The sequence below is a fragment of the Lethenteron reissneri genome, chromosome 28 (genome assembly GCF_015708825.2).
Source record: "Lethenteron reissneri isolate LAM-NWPU_2019-01 chromosome 28, ASM1570882v1, whole genome shotgun sequence".
Lineage (NCBI taxonomy): Eukaryota > Metazoa > Chordata > Hyperoartia > Petromyzontiformes > Petromyzontidae > Lethenteron > Lethenteron reissneri.
The window spans coordinates 10720019-10739561 of NC_083806.1; the positions used below are offsets into that span (position 1 = coordinate 10720019).

At 51.7% G+C, this 19543-nt stretch overlaps 2 protein-coding genes across 5 annotated transcripts in view; both read left to right on the plus strand.

The window, feature by feature from the left end:
- POLDIP2 (DNA polymerase delta interacting protein 2) overlaps positions 1-12105 on the plus strand; it is a 30029-nt gene extending 17924 nt beyond the window's left edge. For 2 of the 3 annotated variants that reach the window (XM_061562143.1, XM_061562145.1), the window contains exon 11: positions 11114-12105. In XM_061562143.1, the coding sequence (XP_061418127.1) occupies positions 11114-11228 (115 nt within the window). In that variant the 3' untranslated portion in view covers positions 11229-12105. The other variant, XM_061562144.1, reaches the window with a different exon arrangement.
- LOC133348975 (transcriptional regulatory protein AlgP-like) lies at positions 244-8796 on the plus strand. Of its 2 annotated transcripts, none has more exons than XM_061562154.1 (2): positions 244-2576; positions 8223-8796. In XM_061562154.1, exons 1-2 carry the CDS (start codon positions 2003-2005, stop codon positions 8378-8380), a joined length of 732 nt encoding a protein of 243 aa, XP_061418138.1. In that variant the 5' UTR covers positions 244-2002; the 3' UTR covers positions 8381-8796. The 2 variants fall into 2 exon arrangements, with proteins under 2 accessions (XP_061418138.1, XP_061418137.1); XM_061562153.1 differs by lacking the exon at positions 244-2576 and adding an exon at positions 3416-4405.
- Positions 12106-19543: the final 7438 nt, after the last annotated feature.

A 19543-nucleotide genomic window follows, 5' to 3' on the forward strand; every position in this document is an offset into this window, starting at 1 on the left:
CAATAAAATAATAAAAAATATAAAACAAAAAAATTCTCACGACGTTTCGATTGCAACACAAGCAATCATCATCAGGTTTGAAAACCACAGCAAGAAAATTTGAATAAAGTGGTTTTCACACCTGATGATGATTGCTTGTGTTGCAATCGAAACGTCGTGATAATTTAATTGTTTTATATTTTTTATTATTTTATTGTTTCCCTTCTACGTGACTTTACCGAAAGAACCAAGAATATGAATCCCTGCAGTTACGAAAGCTTTAAATCAGTGATTTAATCGTGGCCGATGATGGAATTTGCCTCCATGAGAGATGGCTATTTACAGCAGCTCCCTTGCAGGTTAACATTCAGACGTTTTCACGTCCTATTTGTAGTGTTTTATTATGACGTCACCACCGCCGTTCCGGAGTTGCTTTGCATCGAGACGCAGCAAACATCGTTGCCTCGGATGGGAGTTGGCAGCAAGAGGATTGTCATCAACAATCGTGGTGTTTGACACATTTTCTTTGCTTCTCCTTGAGGCTGAAACGGTCAAGGCTGTTTTACCGTCGCATTATCTTATCTATTCATGCAGGCCCACGGCAGGTGATTTGAGGCTAATCGGTAACGAGATGTAAACAGTTGGGAAGCCTGGCAGAGGTGCCATGGCTGTAGCATCTAAGGGTTACAGCTTTGTGTTAAATAAACTGTCTCGCTGTTAGGTATACGGCGAATGGTTGTGTTGCAAACACCTTGCAGTTGAATTTTCATTATCCTCTTTCGGTTTAAAACCTTGCATGCGTCTTCCTCCAAGTTTCCTTTGTTAGGTTTGTTAACTCCACGCAAATTTTTTTTCAATAATGGAATATTTAAAGTTACGATTTGACTCTTCCTGTTAGCCTTGACTGTTCTATTTCAGTGCTCTGATATCATGCCTTTGGTATTATCCACATTGGGTAACTCCCTTAGGACAGGTTTTATCCAATTCATACATAATAAATGCATTCTATTCATGTGTTGACCATTTCAATTATTTACAATTCCTGATCAAGGTTGCATGTAAGTGTTTGTATGGGAAATTGAGAGCTTGAGGTCTGTGGAGAAAGGCATCCCGACAGCCAACTGATTGTAAGGGCAAAGCTGGTGTATGTAGGGGTGCAGTAGACTTGAGGTCTTGACTAACTTCACCGCATTCAGTTGTAAATAAAATACTCGGCGTTTGCCCTTGTTTCACTGCAGTAGCGGCTGCAAATGCTGTTGGGAAGCCCATGGTCTGTTCAAAATTCAAGTCGGGGTCAACGCAGCCCATTGGTACTCTGGGATTTATAAAAGCAACACCCAGTTTGGTGAAAGTCACAACAGCAGGTGGCCGTGCTGCAGTCTGTGTAAACCGTGGATATGTTGATAAACTGGTTCCTGCCAAAGTAATGGCTATTTTCCACCCGTGGCTTCGGGCTACTGATTGTCACGAGTAATCGCTTAGCCTCGTTTTGGGTGTTGGTAGACACTGAAGTTTGGTTTATTAAAGGGTCATGAAATGAGGCTGCAAAGTAATTTTTTTTTCGATTTGTGGGAACTTGTGAGTTGGTAATTTGATGGAAGAAGGGGAAGGGTTTGAGTCTGCGAAATTGTCTGTGTTCCTATCCGTTATTGAATAATCACCACTGTTGACCTACATTTTAATTTTCGCAAGGTTTGACTGTAAAAACCCCCTTGTATGTGTAGAGGAGTAGTGGAGAGTGGTGGCGTCGTGTGCGCTGTCAGGTGCGGTGACCTCACGGGACGTGGGGTCGCACGCGCTGGGCAGTGCACGCGACATCACCCCTCCGAGGGTATATAAGGGAGACCCCGTAACGTAAGCGGGGTCACTGGAGGAACGGGGATAGTGGAAGGGGTAAAGAGGGAACCAGGGATAGTGATAAGTGTTAATAAACCCTGGCGGAAGCCCCTAACTCAACCTCCGTCTCCGAGTACCTCCGTCTACGATACAACAACTGGTGTCAGAAGTTTACACCGTCGCCAACATGTATAAAGCGGGCGCACGGCGTAGGAACCCACCGGCACATGACTTGGAGGGCGCCGAAGGCGGAGAGGAGGCTCCAGCAGTGACCCCGGAGCCCGGGACCCCGGTGACGGTTCCCGTGGAGACGAGCGGGCCGGAGCGGGAGGAGTCGGCTGCGGGGAGTGCCAGCTCACCGCCGCCGCCAGAGACGGAGAGCGTCCCCGCAGCTCTGCTGCAGCAGCTCCTGCAGGCGGTGGGGCAGCTGACAGCCAGGTTGGCCAAGGTGGAGGCGCGGACGCAGCCAACCGCCCCGCACGCGGGACGGGAGCAACTGTCAACTGCCAACGTTGAAAGCGCCGCAGTTTTCCCAGCGACCGCTCCACCGGAAATGGCCGCCATGTTGGCTGCGACTCAATCCGCGGCGGCCATGTTGGCTCGGGAGCCATATGCGGCCGCTGCTACGGCTGCCATGGCGACCGCGACGCCGCGTCTCTCCACCGACGCGGCCGGGATTTCTCGGCACGCCGCTCCTGCGAGACCAGCCGCCGGCGACGACGCGGCTCTACATCAAGCGGCGCCCGCCGGGGGGGCCCAGGGTAAGTACGCGCGTGCCGTCCTCGCCGGGCCGCCGGGGTGGGCAGCGGCGGCTGCTGCTGCCCCGTACATCGCTGTGCCGCCGGAATGGGCCGCGGGTGCTGCCGCGGCTCAACCTGTCGCTGCGCTCACGGGGCCGGACACCGGCGATGCCGCGGCTCTGCACCTCGCCGTGCCTGCGTCCCTTCTCATGGATGACGCCGCAGCTGCGTGTTATTCTGCCGCGTCTTCGGCGTGGCCCATGGAGGCTGCAACGCCGTGGCGCCTCGCCGCGTCGCGAGAGGTTGCCGCGGCTGCGGCCGCTGTCCCGCACCTCGCTGCGCCGGCGGGGAGGGCCGCGGGGGCCACCGCGGCTCCGTGTTTTACCGCCGCGTCTACGGCGTGGCCCGGGGAGGCCGCAACGCCGTGGTGCCTCGCCGCATCGCGAGAGGTTGCCGCGGCTGCGGCCGCTGTCCCGCACCTCGCTGCGCCGGCGGGGTGGGCCGCGGGGGCCGCTGCAGGCCCGAATTACACCGCCGCGTCTTCGGCGTGGCCCGTTGAGGCTGCAACGCCGTGGTCCCTCGCCGCGTCGCGGGACGACGCCGTGGCTTCGTACGCCGCCGCTGACCGGTGGGTCGCGAAAGCGCAGGCGCCTTCACACTTTGCTGCGTCTACGGCGTGGCCCATGGGGGCCGCAACTCAGCCACAATTCGCTGCGCCTACGGCGTGGCCCAAGGGGGCCGCAACTCAGCCACAATTCGCTGCGCCTACGGAGTGGCCCATGGGGGCCGCAACTCAGCCACAATTCGCTGCGCCTACGGCGTGGCCCATGGGGGCCGCAACTCAGCCACAATTCGCTGCGCCTACGGCGTGGCCCATGGGGGCCGCAACTCAGCCACAATTCGCTGCGCCTACGGCGTGGCCCATGGGGGCCGCAGCACCACCGCACCTTTCCGCGTCTTCGGCGTGGCCCGCGGGAGCCGCAATGCTGCCACCGCCGCAACACGTCGCGTCCGCTGGGTGGCCCGCAGGTGCCGCTTGGCTTCCACACCTCGCGGCGCCGCGCGGCCAATGGCAGCGCAGGTTACCCGACGTTGCGCCGTTTGTCGCGCAAGGGGGCGACTGGTCGGCCTTCCAGGACCGGTTCGACGCGGCATACATGTCGGTCGGCTGGTCCATGGAGGAGGCCTTGCCGGCGCTTCCGACCTGCTTGGACGAAAGGGCTCTGCAGGCCTTCAAGTCCATCCATCCGGCCAATCGGGCTACACTCCCGGCGGCCTATATCCAAATGGCCAACGTTTTTGAGCCGCCGTCCACCGCGCAGCTAAAGTTTTCATTGCGGCGGCGGGAGGAGGGGGAACTGCCGCTGGCCTTCCGCTGCTCGCTCCTGGCCCTGGCGCAGGCTGCATACCCTGACCTGTACGGCAGGGCACTTGATTCTATGGCCTTGGGGAAGCTGCTTGACCTGGCAAGGGAGCTAGGAATTGCTCTGTCGATCAACAATGATCGGCAGATCACATCCTTGGCGGTCGCAGAAAACATTCAGGCGCACCTCTCCCTCCGCCAACGGCCTCAGATGGCGGCGTGTGCGGGGATCCTGGCGCCGGACGGGGGGGACACCCTCGCGGCCCTGGCGATGCCCGATCGTCGAGGAAGGGGGACGGGTGGTCGCCGTCCGGAGCAGCGGGGGCGGCCGGGACCTTCCCGTCCACAGGAGGCGGACACGGTGGCCTGCTTCCGCTGTGGTCAGCGGGGCCACATTGAGCGGGGCTGCCGGAATGCCCCGGGGGCCTTTGGAAAAGGGACTCCACCTTCTCCCAGACCCTCCTTGGCATCGGGTTCGGGGCCCCAGGCGAGTCGCGACGCATCATCTGCGCGGCCGCTCCCTTCACCTCATGCATCTAGCGGGGCTAGGGCCCATCGTCATGGGGTTGTCCTCGAAGGGTCGGGTGCACCATCGTCATCACCCCCTCAATGGCCCAGACAGACCCGCCACTGGGATGCGCTTGCGCATAGGATGGTGGCGGCAGCTGCCGGCTCCTCAGCGGTGGCAGGATATGTGCAAGGGGTGCACGTTCGCCTCCTGGTGGATACGGGGGCGTCGGCCACCATTATTTCTGAGGCCATTTTTGGGCTGCTACCCCGCAGCGTGGGTCCATTAAGGCCGGTTCGCGGGGCTTGTGTCGCCGCGAACGGCGGCAGTTTGGGCATCCTGGGCCACGTTGTAGCGTCGGTTCGGGTTGACGAGATTGAGTTGGCCGGGCCGATTTTGGTCTCCAGGACCTTGGCAGTGCCATGCCTCTTGGGGACCGACTTTTTGTCTAGGATGCCCATCCGAATTCTCGTTGACCAGGGCTGTGTGGAAATGCCGTCAGGGAGGCGGCTGCAATTCCTACAATCACCTACCGTCCTGTCTCCCTTGGTCGCCGGTGTACGGGCCTTGAATAAAGTGCCGGTGACCGTACCACCGGCGTCACAAATCCTGATACCCCTTAGGTTGCGCAAACCGCTCGAAATGGGCTCCACGGAGACGGGTATCCTCCTGTCCCCGTCAAGCTACTTTTCAAGGACGAAGGGGTTGGTGGGCGCCTTGACAGCCGTGTCGGGGGGCCAGGACTTTTTTTTGCAGGTCCTCAATTCGGGACCCTTGCCGGTCATAGTCCCGGCCGGCGCCGTCCTGGCACACGCAACCCCGGCTCCTCCACCCGAGAGCGCTGCCCCGGATGGAGGGGTCGTGGCGGGCGTGATGCGCACGGGGGACCCCGACGCATCATGGATCGCCACGTTGTGCGACGAGAATGCCTCGTTGTCCTTCGGGGAACGTCGGCAACTCCGCGACCTCATCGAACGGTTCACCGATGTGTTCAGCCAAAGTAAGTTTGATCTGGGTCGCACTACTCTTTTGGACCACCACATAGACACGGGCGACGCGGCCCCCATTCGACTTAATTCCCACCGCTTTAGCCCAGCGGAAAAAGATCATGTCCGCTCGGCTGTCGAGGAAATGTTGGCGGCGGACATCATCTCCCCATCTACTAGCCCTTGGGGTGCCCCCATTGTGCTAGTCAAGAAACGGGACGGGAGTCTCCGGTTCTGCGTCGATTTTCGTAGATTGAACAAGATCTCGGTGGCTGATGCATATCCATTGCCTCGCATGGATGATTCCTTGGACGCCCTCTCGGGCGCGCGGTTCTTTTCGACTTTAGATTTGCTCTCCGGCTTCTGGCAATTGCCACTGGATGAGGCCTCTAGACCCAAAACAGCGTTCCGCACGCCCCAGGGGTTGTTCGAGTTCAATCGGCTTCCTATGGGTCTCCATTCGGCCCCGGCCACCTTCCAGCGTCTCATGGAGATGGTCTTGGCGGGGCTGCAGTGGGAGTCTTGTCTAATCTACTTGGATGACGTTATTGTTTTTGGCCATACGTTTGGCGAGCACTTGCAACGCCTTGAGGCGGTGTTCGTCAAAGTGCGTGCTGCTGGCTTGAAATTCAAACCCCAGAAATGCCACTTGCTACAACCATCGGTGAGGTATTTGGGACACATTGTTAGCACGTCAGGTGTCGCCACGGACCCGGATAAAACGGCTTGTGTCCGGACGTGGCCGACTCCCACATCTGTCGCGGAGGTGCGTAGCTTCGTTGGATTCGCATCGTACTATCGCCGGTTTGTCCGCGATTTTGCGACAATTGCGAAGCCACTGCACGCCCTTTCCGCCAAAGGACAAAGGTTTCACTGGGGCGCGGAGGAGGAGGCGGCTTTTGCGGCGCTTCGCACGGCCTTGGCGGATGCGCCGCCCTTGGGGTACCCGGATTTTACGAAACCCTTCCTGCTCGATACCGATGCCAGCGACACGGGAATTGGGGCTGTCCTGGCCCAGGTGGTCGACGGGGTTGAGAGGGTGGTAGCCTATGGCAGTCGCGTTCTGTCCTCGACGGAACAGCGATATTGTGTGACCCGGAGGGAGCTTTTGGCCATAGTTTATTTTGTTCAGTTGTATAGACCATATTTGTACGGTAGGCTGTTTACGGTCCGAACCGACCACGCGGCCCTGCAATATTCGCTGAAGATTAGTCAGCCCTCGGGTCAGCTGTCTCGCTGGCTCGAAGTGCTCCAGGATTACCCTTTTGATGTAATCCATAGGAAGGGGACACAGCATGGAAATGCGGACGGTTTATCCCGATTGCCGGCAGGCGGCGGGTGTGCTTGCGCCCTGGGCTCTAGCCGTTGCAAGGCCCCAGGGGACGCCGCGGCCCAGTTGGTCGCGTCGGCCGAGGCGGACACCCCTCCAGGTGCGGCGTCGACCGCAGATTTCGGCCTTGGACTTCCCCGGGAGGTATGGTCCGGCTTGCAGATGGAGGATTCCTCTCTGCTGAAGCTACGGCGCCGTGTCGGACATAACGCCCGGAGCTTAGCTTCGTCGGCTGCCCCGGCGATCGCCGTGCATGACGGACTACTCATGCGTTGGGATGCCCAATTGGAACGCTATTGTGTGGTTGTGCCCACTAGCCTGCGTGGTAAATTAACCCGAGCCATTCACGAGAAGCTTATGCACCTTGGCTACCACAAGACCTTATTGACCCTTAAGCGGGACTATTACTGGCCGGGTGTTGAGGGTGACGTAGCACTGATTTTGAAGGGTTGCCACGACTGCGCGCGGAGGAAGGCCCCAGTTGTCCAGGACCGGGCCCCGCTGCAGTCCATCCGGGTTTCTCGCGTTAATGAGCTCGTGGCGCTCGACATTTTGGGGCCATTCCCTGCATCCCAACGGGGCCACAAATACCTCTTGGTGGGCGTTGAGTACCTCACACGTTGGCCCATGGCATGGCCTTTGGTCGATCAGTTGGCCTCTTCTATCACCGAGGCCTTCGTCCAGGGATACGTGTTTGACAAGGGCGCGCCGGAACAATTGTTGACTGACCAGGGGCGGAATTTCTCGTCTAGGTTGCTCAAGGAGGTGTGTGACCTCCTTGGCACCAAGAAAATCCGCACCTCGCCCTACCACCCCCAGTCAGATGGGATGGTAGAGCGCTTGAACCGCACCCTTACGTCCATGCTGTGCCACCAGGTGAACACGTCCCAGTCAGACTGGGACCTGTTCGTCCCGGGGGTCTTGGCGGCGTATCGGTTGGCCCCTCATGCCTCCACGGGATTTTCGCCTTTTTATTTAATGTACGGTAGGGAACCGGAGCCCCCGGTGCACGTCCAGATGGACGTTGGCTCCTCCAAGAAGGGGTCGTCGGTGCCGACCCCTTTGAAGGTCGCACTTGACCGGCTGCGCGAGGCGCGACAGGCCGCTGCCGAGAATTCCGCAAGCCGGCAGGCGGCTAATGAGCGGCTGCCAAAACACCAGGCAGCTGGCCTCCCGTGGGTAGCGGGTCAAAAAGCGTGGCTGCATTGTCCCCAGGTCCCCGTTGGCACATCGGCCAAATTGCATCGCCCTTGGCAGGGACCCGTGGAGGTTGTGGAGGTCCGCCGGCCGCAATGCGTCCGGATTCGATTCGGTCGCAGGCAGTGGATAGTGCACCCGTCCCGGCTCAAACGTTATGTTCCATCTACCCTGGGGGATCCACCCCCAATTCCGGAGCGGCCGGCTGATGATGTATCCGGCGTGCCTGACCGGCCGGGTCTCGTTGACGGAGGTGACGTCCGACCTGTGTGTGTGCCCCCAGGCCCCTCCCGAGTGAGGCCGACAGAGACCCCCCAGGCACCGGAGGCCACGGCGGTGGGCCTGTTGCCCGCTGACGGCCCACCTGCACGGGTGGCGGACACCGCACGAGGGAGCGGGCCAGCAGCGCATACCCGCTCGAGGGGGGTGCGGCTCCGGTGACGGCCCTGATGGCCGTTCAGCGGGCCTAGCCCCTGGCGCCCGTTCGGCGCTATCCGGCGGATGAGGCCTTCGGGCTCTATTTGTTTTGTTTTTTGTTGTTACTGTTCTGCTTGAAGGGCCGTGCTGCCCTAAGGTTGATTGCAGCCGGGTCGGCTGTTTTTTTTTACGGGGGGGGGTGATGTAGAGGAGTAGTGGAGAGTGGTGGCGTCGTGTGCGCTGTCAGGTGCGGTGACCTCACGGGACGTGGGGTCGCACGCGCTGGGCAGTGCACGCGACATCACCCCTCCGAGGGTATATAAGGGAGACCCCGTAACGTAAGCGGGGTCACTGGAGGAACGGGGATAGTGGAAGGGGTAAAGAGGGAACCAGGGATAGTGATAAGTGTTAATAAACCCTGGCGGAAGCCCCTAACTCAACCTCCGTCTCCGAGTACCTCCGTCTACGATACAACATATGTATTCGATTTTCTCAGGGGATCGTTTCGGTTTGAGCGAGACAACGGGAGTTCCTTTGAAGGACAGATCCCAAATTTTGACCTGGACAGTCAAACGGATGCATACTCCGGCCCTTTCGCGAACCTGGTTTGAAGGGAGGAACACGTGACATGCAACCCGCACTGCAGATCCACACGGCACTCCAACACTTTATTTTTACCAGGTAAGGCCCACTGAGCTATGTAGCTCTTTTCCAGAAGCGACCCTGGTCACAAATGATCACCCGACGAAGTGGCTTATCACGTGGGAATGTATCGCAGGCAAATACTGTAAACGCACGTTTCTAAATGTGGACGGGGAAAAACCGGAGAACCCCAAGAAAAATCAACGCGACCCCGTGGAGGACATGGAAACTCCCAAATATACAGCCAGCAGGGTCGGGATCGAACCCACGACCTCCTGCACATTATGCGAGGGAGATAACATCTCACCACTGGCGCACATATCCCATACATACATTTTAGTATCCACCCAGGCAACCCCCACCGCCCCTTGTGGTCAGAGTAGAGTGCTACACAGCAATTTCAGGTTGTATTAAATAAAACATAAACGTTGTTTTATTACTTCAACTGGTTTGGGTGTCTCATGTGATCTTAGATTGCTTGACTCATTGGTCAGATGTTTTGACAGTTCAAATCCAAGTCACAGGTGAACTCCATCCCGTGAGCCTCTGCTCCTCTGAGTCGATGAAAAGGAAGTGTGTTTTGTCGGGAAGTCTTGTGGAGAAATCGGCTGCTGCCATGGGAATGTGGAATGTCCACCAATGGAGATGAGTGTTGCTGGTATAAATAGGGTAGACACTGGAACTTGACTAGTAACTGGAATAAAATGTATAATTTTAGTTTCTGTTCTTCATAAAGTCCAACTGTTTATTGTAATCCTCTTTGCATGTATTCATGCTTGCAGGCTCGGTTCCCCTGGCTAGCCGATCGCATGTAACACAAGGTGCTGCCACCGTCATGGTTTTTGGGATTGTTTGTCTTGTGTGCGCACATTGGCACATACCATGACATTTGCCTCCTTCAAAACGACATCTCTTGTTCCAAGTTGACGTTGAAATAACAGGCACTCATTGTGTATGTTGTACAACGTCTTTTGTGACCGCTGAGTTCGTTAAAATATGTACTAATGCTTGCTGTACTTTTACTAATTTCGTTGGTTGATATGTATAGTACTGTGTCCATTGTCTCTCATCGCCAATTCCATTTTAATCATCCATTGTTTGAAGTTGTATTTATGTAAAGTAATTATATTATATGCCTTTTTTGCACTGATCATGCGGAGTAGTATCGTGCCTGAAATAAAACTTTAAATGGCAAATCGCCACTCGTGAATGTATGGGCCATGTGCCGTATAGAACTGCTTCGTAGTATTCGCATTTGTGAGTAATTTAATTTTGTAAAGATCCTCTAATTAGTATAAGGACATGGATGTGTGTGGTGGTTCTTTGTGTAGAAATAAGCTTTGAAAAATGGAGAAAATGTGAAAAATCGGGAGACACCCCAAACTTGCCAAACCTTGCTCCCAGGAAAGGTCTTAGAGTGGCGGTGAAATTACACGTCACCATCAAGTCCGAATGATCATTTTGGGGAGCAAAACCCGCCAGACAAAGCATTGAAACCGTGATGGACCCAAAGTGAATTTCATTTCCAAGGGTCTTGGAAACTGGATGCAAGGTCGCCTGGCCTCCTCGACCTTAGCCTGTCAGCCCATAGAGGCAAAGGCATGAATAGTGTGATGTGTATTTCATGTATTTAAATAATAGTGACTTGGATATTTATCTTTCTACGTAACAATATGCCTAAACGTGGTCATCAAAGTTTGGTGAGCCACTTAAATATATATTTAACATCTGGCATTATAGTTTTATGACACTTGCACCGAATTACTTGCCTCTTTCCTATGTCGGGAGGAGATTTTTTCAAGATTCACAGCCTACAGGTACACGCATGTAAATTCCCACAGCGATTGAAAGTATTATCGATGCCGTATAAGTCTGCTCATCATGATTCTGGCTGGGAACTGCAGCATGTGTAACGGTGTGACCTAAATAAATTTTAACATTTCGTATGTGTTGAGGCGCACATTGTGAAAGTTTGTTTCGGTGGCTGTTTGTCGTGTATACAGGTGTGTGTGTGTCCGAGTGTTAACAGAGATGTGGTTTTATGTCTTGGCCTTCTTGAGAGGCAAGAGCTGCCCCCCCCCCCCCTCACTCTCCTGCAATCACCTCGTCCTCCAGGGGCACCTTCCGCTTCGAAAAGCCGGACAGCTCGCAGTTTGACACCCGAATCCCCCCCTTCTCACTGGAGAGCAGCAAGGACGACAAGCCGACGCCTCAGGGCTACAACTGGTAGCCGGCTCCAAAAGCAACGTGGCGGTGTGGCTCAAACGGTGGCCGCCCGTGTCCGTATTTGCCCAAAAGGGCAGAGGGAGTTCCTCCACGCGTTTTGTTAGGAGGTTGAGGCAAGGCACTGCACCGCACATTTCCCAGTTGTCCAGCGATGGTGAATTTACCACTGGTGCCAACCCCCACCACCACCACCACTCATTCGAACGTAACATCCCTCGCAAGTTCTTCGGTGGTCTGGGGGAGCGCACTGGATTTTTTCATGTTTGCACTCTGTGAAAATGCTTTTGCATCCCGTGTCTGTGGCTATTGTCAAACGGGGGTGGGCATAGAGATTTATTTTTCATGTTGGTAGTGAAATAAGGACTTTTTTAAAGTTAAATATCATGTTTGCTTGTTTAAAAAAATTAAACATGTGTTTCTGCCTTTTTTTGAGTTTTATTGGGTTTATAGTGTTTTGCAAGTTACGTAATATTCCAACTTTTACAACGAACACATTTTCGGCAGGCTGGGTTGGAGCTTTGTTTTAGAATTATGAACATTGATATTTGCACGGAAATATACCGGGGTGCAAGCATTGGTGTAAAACGTAAATTGGAAAGTGCAGGACAATGGTATATTTGACACGGCGCATGTATTAACATTCGGTTCTTTTTTTTGTCAACACTGATGTGTCCCCATGTGTAAAAATGCGTTTATGTTAAGATATTCCAACATACTATATAACCACAACCTGCACATTTTATTACAATTGTCATCAAATGTACTCTGCTGAGAAGGAGTGAATGTAAGTCTTTGGAAGGCTGACGCACACTGGCAGAGCCGAAAATAACTGGGCATCTGATTGCCCAGCTCGATGAAATAAAACAAAATCGTACAATGCTTTGGTGGACAATCACGGCTGATTTATTGTAAGGCAGTCGGGCCAGGCAAACGTGTTTTGATTTCATGCTGCTGATGAATTTGGGAAGGGTGGGTGGGTGGTGGAGGGAAGCGAGCTGAGTGACAGGCTAGGCCGGACCTACATGAGCACGTGGATGATGAGTAGTAACAAGGGCAGTGGCGTTGTACGATGTTGAGGGCGGCATGCTGCACCGTTCACGTGTTGTCAGTGGGCAAGAGGGGTGCTGTTGATCGTTCATGCAGGGAAAATGGTTCCTAGGATCCAAAACCTGTTTCATATAATCCCTCCCCAACATGGTGCTTGCTGCATGTTGCTTAACATGTCTGTAACGCTCCAAGCTGCAACCAGGTAGTCGTCCTGGTGGCAGCCGCATGCCTGGCATGGTAGAATTATCTGTTTACAGGCAGGCTGTATACTAACAGTGGCGTGTGCCGGCTAGCCACCTAACATCTGGATGATGTCACGTGGTGTCGGAACGTCATACGGTCTGTGCATGTAACTGCCGAACTTTTACCGATTCGTTTTTTTGCGAGCCATGTTAATTATGCGCTGCTAACACGCAACACTGACCCCACGACCTCGAGCACAACCCCAGAGTCAACGTCAACCCACAGCCTCCACACGGTCCCAGGTAGGTTCAACGTCTACCTGCAGTGACAATGCCAACCAACTTAGACCCACAGCCTCCACACGGTCCCAGGTAGGTTCAACGTCTACCTGCAGTGGCAATACCAACCAACTTAGACCCACAGCCTCCACGGTCCCAGGGAGGTCAACGTCTACCTGCAGTGGCAATACCAACCAACTTAGACCCACAGCCTCCACACGGTCCCAGGTAGGTTCAACGTCTACCTGCAGTGACAATACCAACCAACTTAGACCCACAGCCTCCACACGGTCCCAGGTAGGTTCAACGTCTACCTGCAGTGACAATACCAACCAACTTAGACCCACAGCCTCCACACGGTCCCAGGTAGGTTCAACGTCTACCTGCAGTGGCAATACCAACCAACTTAGACCCACAGCCTCCACACGGTCCCAGGGAGGTCAACGTCTACCTGCAGTGGCAATACCAACCAGCTTAGACCCACAGACTCGTCACTTGCCCCATCAGAGACTGCGTGGGACAAATATCGCCAGTTTAATCACCGTGCCCTTTGACATATCTATTGGATCATTGAGACGAGGATTAACATCGGCCTGTGCATTGCTGAGATGGGAGTAACTGTTTCCTTTTGCAGTTCAATGAGTTGATTATTTGGTCAAAATTCACTTTTTCCCCATTGTGTATTTGCAATCTACAGCTGCTACAGCATAGAATTGGCGTCATACATTTGAAATCTGAAGTCGCTATAGATTTTTCGCCGTGAACATTGCAATGAGTTTAATCGCAAACTGATTCTTGCATAAGTGATTCGACCCGGCTGGCATTGGTGAAAGATTTATTTGAATCGTTTAATATTGCTGGAGGTGCTATTATCTGTGCTTATAGGGCTCGGATGGGGGGGGGGGGTGCAAAAAATGTCATCCTTGCGGGTCTCCTCTCTTGTGAAACTTGGAGATTGATTGCTATCATTATCAACGTGGCAAATGGTTGCTGTTCATTCACCCGATCGGTCCTCTTCACGTTGGTCACATTGGGCAGTGTGCGTTAGATGTGTAAGGCCTTCAGACTATATAATAACTATGAATTTGCTGGATTTTTAAAAAAGTTTATCCATACATTGAGCTCCATCCGCATGAGAAAATTGTTGAGCATCTTAACTCGGTGTAAATATGCTGTCAATCGCGAATTACAGAATTTTGTTCACAATCGTTTTTCAAAGTGCTTCCTTCATTTCATGAAAACGCTGCACGTGTTGTCACAGGGTAAATCTCGCGAGTGATAATTTTGCATTCTAACAAACCGTTTCAATATTTTTTTTACATTCTGATTGTGCCAATTGACATCAATCAGCTGTGACTAAACGTTGGATATTCAACAGATGAATTGAACCTTATGGCAGTACCCTGGCTCTCGCATAATGTCTGTGATGCAGTCATCTTTAGTCTGATGGTCAGCGATGTGGCAATCGACTCATCTCGACGAGCTGTACACGATGCACTATTCAAAGTTTAATTTCTCGATAACGGATTTTTTTATGCTGATGTTTGGCGTTTCGACATCGCGGAGTGGCACCTGATTTCGGATTGATTGGTGCCCCTGTCGCGGAGTGAAGCACACCCCTGGAGAAAAATAGTGTCCCAGAAATAAAATATTGAATTGCCTCGGCCAATTTGTATTATTTGGCGCCCCGGGGTACCGCCATAAGGATCAAATGTAAAACCGTTTAGTGGAAATGCCGTTAAGTGTTTTTAATTTAAAAGTTGACAATTTATACAAATGCTATGCAATGTTTTATTGTCCTTGTTAAGACATTCATTTGTATTCATGCTTTTGGTGGGAAACTTAAGTACGTGTTTGATAGATTATGCGTTGCAGATGCATAACACTGCACTTTCATCACAAAATATTTGGTAAGACGCGGGGATTTTTCTTTAAAAAATTCTTTTTTCGGATGCGTGTTGGCTTCGTGCAAATGAGGCCCCTTTAACAGTTGTGTATAAATCGGCTTTGCTATGATGTAGGCGAAATAAAACGTGGAAACGATTACTCGTTTTCCAATTGTCAAGTGCTATTTCACAACACCTCTGCGCGAGGATGATGAGTACAAGGATGTGCTTTGCCTGAACGCCGCGCGATGTCGTCTTGACATTTCGTACCTCGCTGTGCTGACGAGGAGCATCTTCTTCGGCACGCCGAGAAAAGACATCGGGGGGGGACAACGCGGCACAACCCCCTGGCACCTCCGATTGTCCCCCGTGGTGGCTAGGAGATGTTAACTACCTCGCCTGGTATACAGGAGGTCGTGGGTTCGATCCTGACCCTGAAGCCTGCTGTATATTTTGAGTTTGCATGTCTCTCTCATCATCATCATCATCACGGTGGATAGATGTTGACTACCTCGCCTGATATACAGGAGGTCGTGGGTTCGATCCCGACCCTGACGCCTGTTGTATTTTTGGAGTTTGCGTGTCTCTCATCACGGTGGCGAGATGTTAACTTCCTCGCCTGGTGTACAGGAGGTCGTGGGTTCGATCCTGACCCTGAAGCCTGCTGTATATTTGGAGTTTGCATGTCTCTCTCATCATCGTCACGGTGGCTAGGAGATGTTAACTCCCTCGCCTGATATACAGGTCGTGGGTTCGATCCCGACCCTGAAGCCTGCTGTACATTTGGAGTTTGTGTGTCTCTCTCATCATTGTCATGGTGGCTAAGAGATGTTAACTACCTCTCCTGGTATACAGGAGGACGTGGGTTCGATCCCGACCCCCTGACGCCTGCTGCTGCTGTATATTTGGAGTTTACGTGTCGATCCCCATGTTCGCGTGGATTTTTCTCCGGGCCCTCCGGTTTTTTTCCTCCACAGTTAGAATCAACATCACGAGTATTTGGCTGCAATACATTTCCACGTGATGATGAGCCATTTCATCTATAATTTGTGGCCACGTCGTTTCTGAACAAGATATAAAAAGCTCAGTGGACCTTACCTGGTAACATTTTTAAAAAACATATGTAATACATAAATATATAACACGGCTAGCTATGTACGGTGCGAAAGAAGTTCAACATACATGGGCAACAACCCGAAAACACATTAGAGAACTGTCGAGTTGCTAACAATAAGATAAGGCGGTCTGAAGACGAACCCAGACTGGTCACTAACTCACCCACGGCTTCAACACAAACTAACAGCCTCCACTCACACAGCCAGAGCCTCGACACGAACCACCATCCACGACGTCCATACGCCAACTCATGTCGACATAACCACTCAATGTTACACTGCCTCTACGCCACACTCCACGTGCCATTCAGCCACACGTTGCTCAGTCCATGTCCCACTCGGCCTCACGGGACATCTGTGAAAGAGCTTCATAGCTCATCAGATTCCTCTGGCAATCAAAATAAATATTCAGATTCTGACATGTGACGTGACAAGTCCGATGAATGGATCTTTGCAAGTGACTGGAGAGAAAATGTTTCACTGCTACTGAATGTTCACAAACTCTGTATAAAAATACGACTCTTTATTCTTATTTACATGTGGACACAGCACAGAATTCTGCTTGTACAGTATTCGATTTGACCGGCATTGCCTCGCACATTTATAAAGCAATGCAACATCTGCACTTTACGCTACTTTCACACATAGCAAACCGCGATTCTCAAAATCTATATGCAATGTCACTTCACATTTAACTGCACACCGTATTTACTCATATGGTTTTTTGGAACCATGACCCAAAATTTGGGGTCGTCTCTTACTTTCTGGGGGCCATTCAATTAGTAGGTTGGCAATGTCAAAACTTGACCCCCCCCCCCCCACATGCGTGCGTACGTAAGCTTGACGCACCCCCCCCCCCCAATCCTGTAGAACAGCCGATATTTAATCCACGCAGAAACGACAAAGGATTAATATTATTAACGTGTTTAAGCAAACAGACAGTCCACCGCCAGCTGCATTAAATAATTAAGTCGCGTACCTGGGCCACTTGTTTGCTGAGCTGCGTGATAGCTGCAGTCAGGGCCACGGTGGCACACGAGTGACACCTCTCCCACAGTCCCACTTCTCCCGGCAGGACTTGTTGTCTGACAGCTGGAGACACTGAACTGTGGCTCATTTGAAGGCCAATGTAGACAAATTATTATCGAGGCTTCACCCCCCCCCCACCCCGTTTCCTATGCGTACATTGTCAGTAGACCTCCCCAAACACAAGCGTACACATTTGTGTTAACCCCCCCTCCCCCTCCATGCGTACGTACTCAATGTGTGGCCCCCTGGTGCGCCTGTTAATCTGGAGAACATGGTCGGCCTGCACATGTACAGCCCCTTCGTCAGTCCACTGCTGGACGAGGGCCTCACCAACACCATTGTGGAAGATTAATCGCCCATACTTCACTGCGCGAGTCAGTGTGGATTGAAGGTGAGCTGCTCAGATATTGGGTGCATATTACAATACAACAATTGGCTGCACTGCCCTCTGCTGAAAACGTTGCCTTACAAGGAGGCTGCAACGCCTGTGTCGAGCATGGTGGTCGTCCATCCAGGCGTAGCACGGACCCAGGGCTCAATCTGTCGAGATTCGGCGTATTCCAGGTGATAAAGTTCAACATACATACATATGGTCATAGGCAGCTTTATAGAACCCCAATACTGTATGCAGTGGGGATCGAACGTAAATGTGTAATGTGACGTGGCATTCACAATTTCGATTTTAAATGGTAAAGTGTCAATAATGGTGATCGAAACGATTGCCATGCGCAAAATATTGTACCCTATTATGTTTAGCTATTATAAACTTGGGAAAATGAACATACGGTATAGTACGTTGCATTTCCAACTATAACCCAATCAACCACCACACCACACATAGGGCAGTATTTGTGCAAGGCGTGACAGTTAATTTTGCTATACTCTCACAGACGTCTTAATCTCGTGTACATTTGCTTACTTCTAAAGCACATCAGAGGATGTTTCCAAGTTCGAAGCAGAACGCGATTCATATTTTGTCCAACAATGAAAATTGTGTTTAGCGCAACTATCGTTTTCTATCGATATTCACACATATCCAACGTTGTTAAACGTTTCCGCCGACACATTTCGGTAGCGAGGTGGGTACGCAATGTTGTACTTCAGTGCGGACGACCGTCCCAACAAGGCCAAATTGTTCGACAGACCTAAAAAGAACATCCATTTCACAACGTGACCGGACGCAGTTCCTTACAACGGCACATTCTGTTCACACGTGGCATACACCAAAACAATTTAACGGAACAATTGCTGTTAAGTCCACTTGGACTGTCACACAATGCATAAAAAAATTGGATATAAACACACCTTATATACTCTTTGGTTCTTTCGGTTAAGTCACGTTGGTATAAAATTAAATAAATTACGACGTTTCGGGCACAACACAATCTGATGACGGACGCTTGTGTTGCGCCCAAAACGTCGTGATTTATTTTATTTTCTACCTACGTGACTTTACCGAAAGAACCAAAGAGTATGGATTCCTGCAGTCACGAAAGCTTCAAATCAAGATTGACACCTTATATAAGCACAATTCTGATATAAGCAACACATGCTTGGATAACACTGGTGGTGGCAGGGGGGGGGGTGAATTGCCGCTTCTGATATAAGCATAAAGACATGTGGGGCCTTGCTCCAAGGTCGCGTGTGTTTATATCCAGCTTCGACTGTACCACTAATCGTGTGAGGAGCTTAAGTCAGACAAAACATTGCAGAGCTAATTACAGGCGCATCTGTGCATTGCCTGCTTCCACATATTTTGCAAGCATTGGGCAAAAAACTGCCGCTATCGTTATAAAAGCCTTTGGGCTGTACTCTTAGGCTTTTTCGGTAAAGTCACGTAGGGGAAAAATAATAATAAAATAAAATTATAATAAATCACGACGTTTCGGAGGCAACACAAGTCTCCGTCTTCAGGTGGGACCAGTCACAGCTAAATTTACTGTATCAAGTGTATCACTTGATGTGTATCACTTGATACAGTAAATTTAGCTGTGACGGTCCCACCTGAAGATGGAGTTGCCTCCGAAACGTCGTGATTAATTATTATTTTATTTTATTATTATTTTTTACCTACGTGACTTTACCAAAAAAACCTAAGAGTATGAATCCTTGCAGTCACGAAAGCTTCAAATCTAGAACCTTGGGGCTGTGTTTGCTACTCATTGGGCATCCCCCTAACAGGGCCTAAAGAGTCGGTGGAGGATGGGCTGGCTAGGATGAAGAGGTGAATGTGGAGCAGGAAGACAAATGCATACCCTGCTGTGCCGAGAATTCATAACAAGGGAGAATCCCATACACTTAACTAAACTTTGTTTTATTTTTCCAGGTAAGGCCATATAGGTATTTTTCATAAGCGACCTGGCCACAAATGATAGCACAACGAAGCGGCTCGTCACCACGTGGATATTTATAGCAGCCAAATCCCCTAAACGCACGTTTCAAAATGTGGAGGGAAAACCAGAGGACCCGGAGAAAAATCCACACGACCATGGAGAGAGAAACATGCAAACTCCAAATATACAGCAGGCGTCATGGTCGGGATGGAACCCACAACCTCCTGTGTACCAGGCGAAATCGCTAACAACTCGCCACGTGGTGCCCTCCACAGCTGTCCCCTGTGAGAATACTGAATATGGTCTAGAACCCAGCACAAAAACCATCAACCTTGTACTGCCCCCGCTTATGTTGTTGCTTTACGTGACTGCCTATGGAATACAACAATCCTTTGCAGACCCTAAGCAACTTTTTGTTGTAGAAGTCAAAAGGTAATATCAAAAAAAT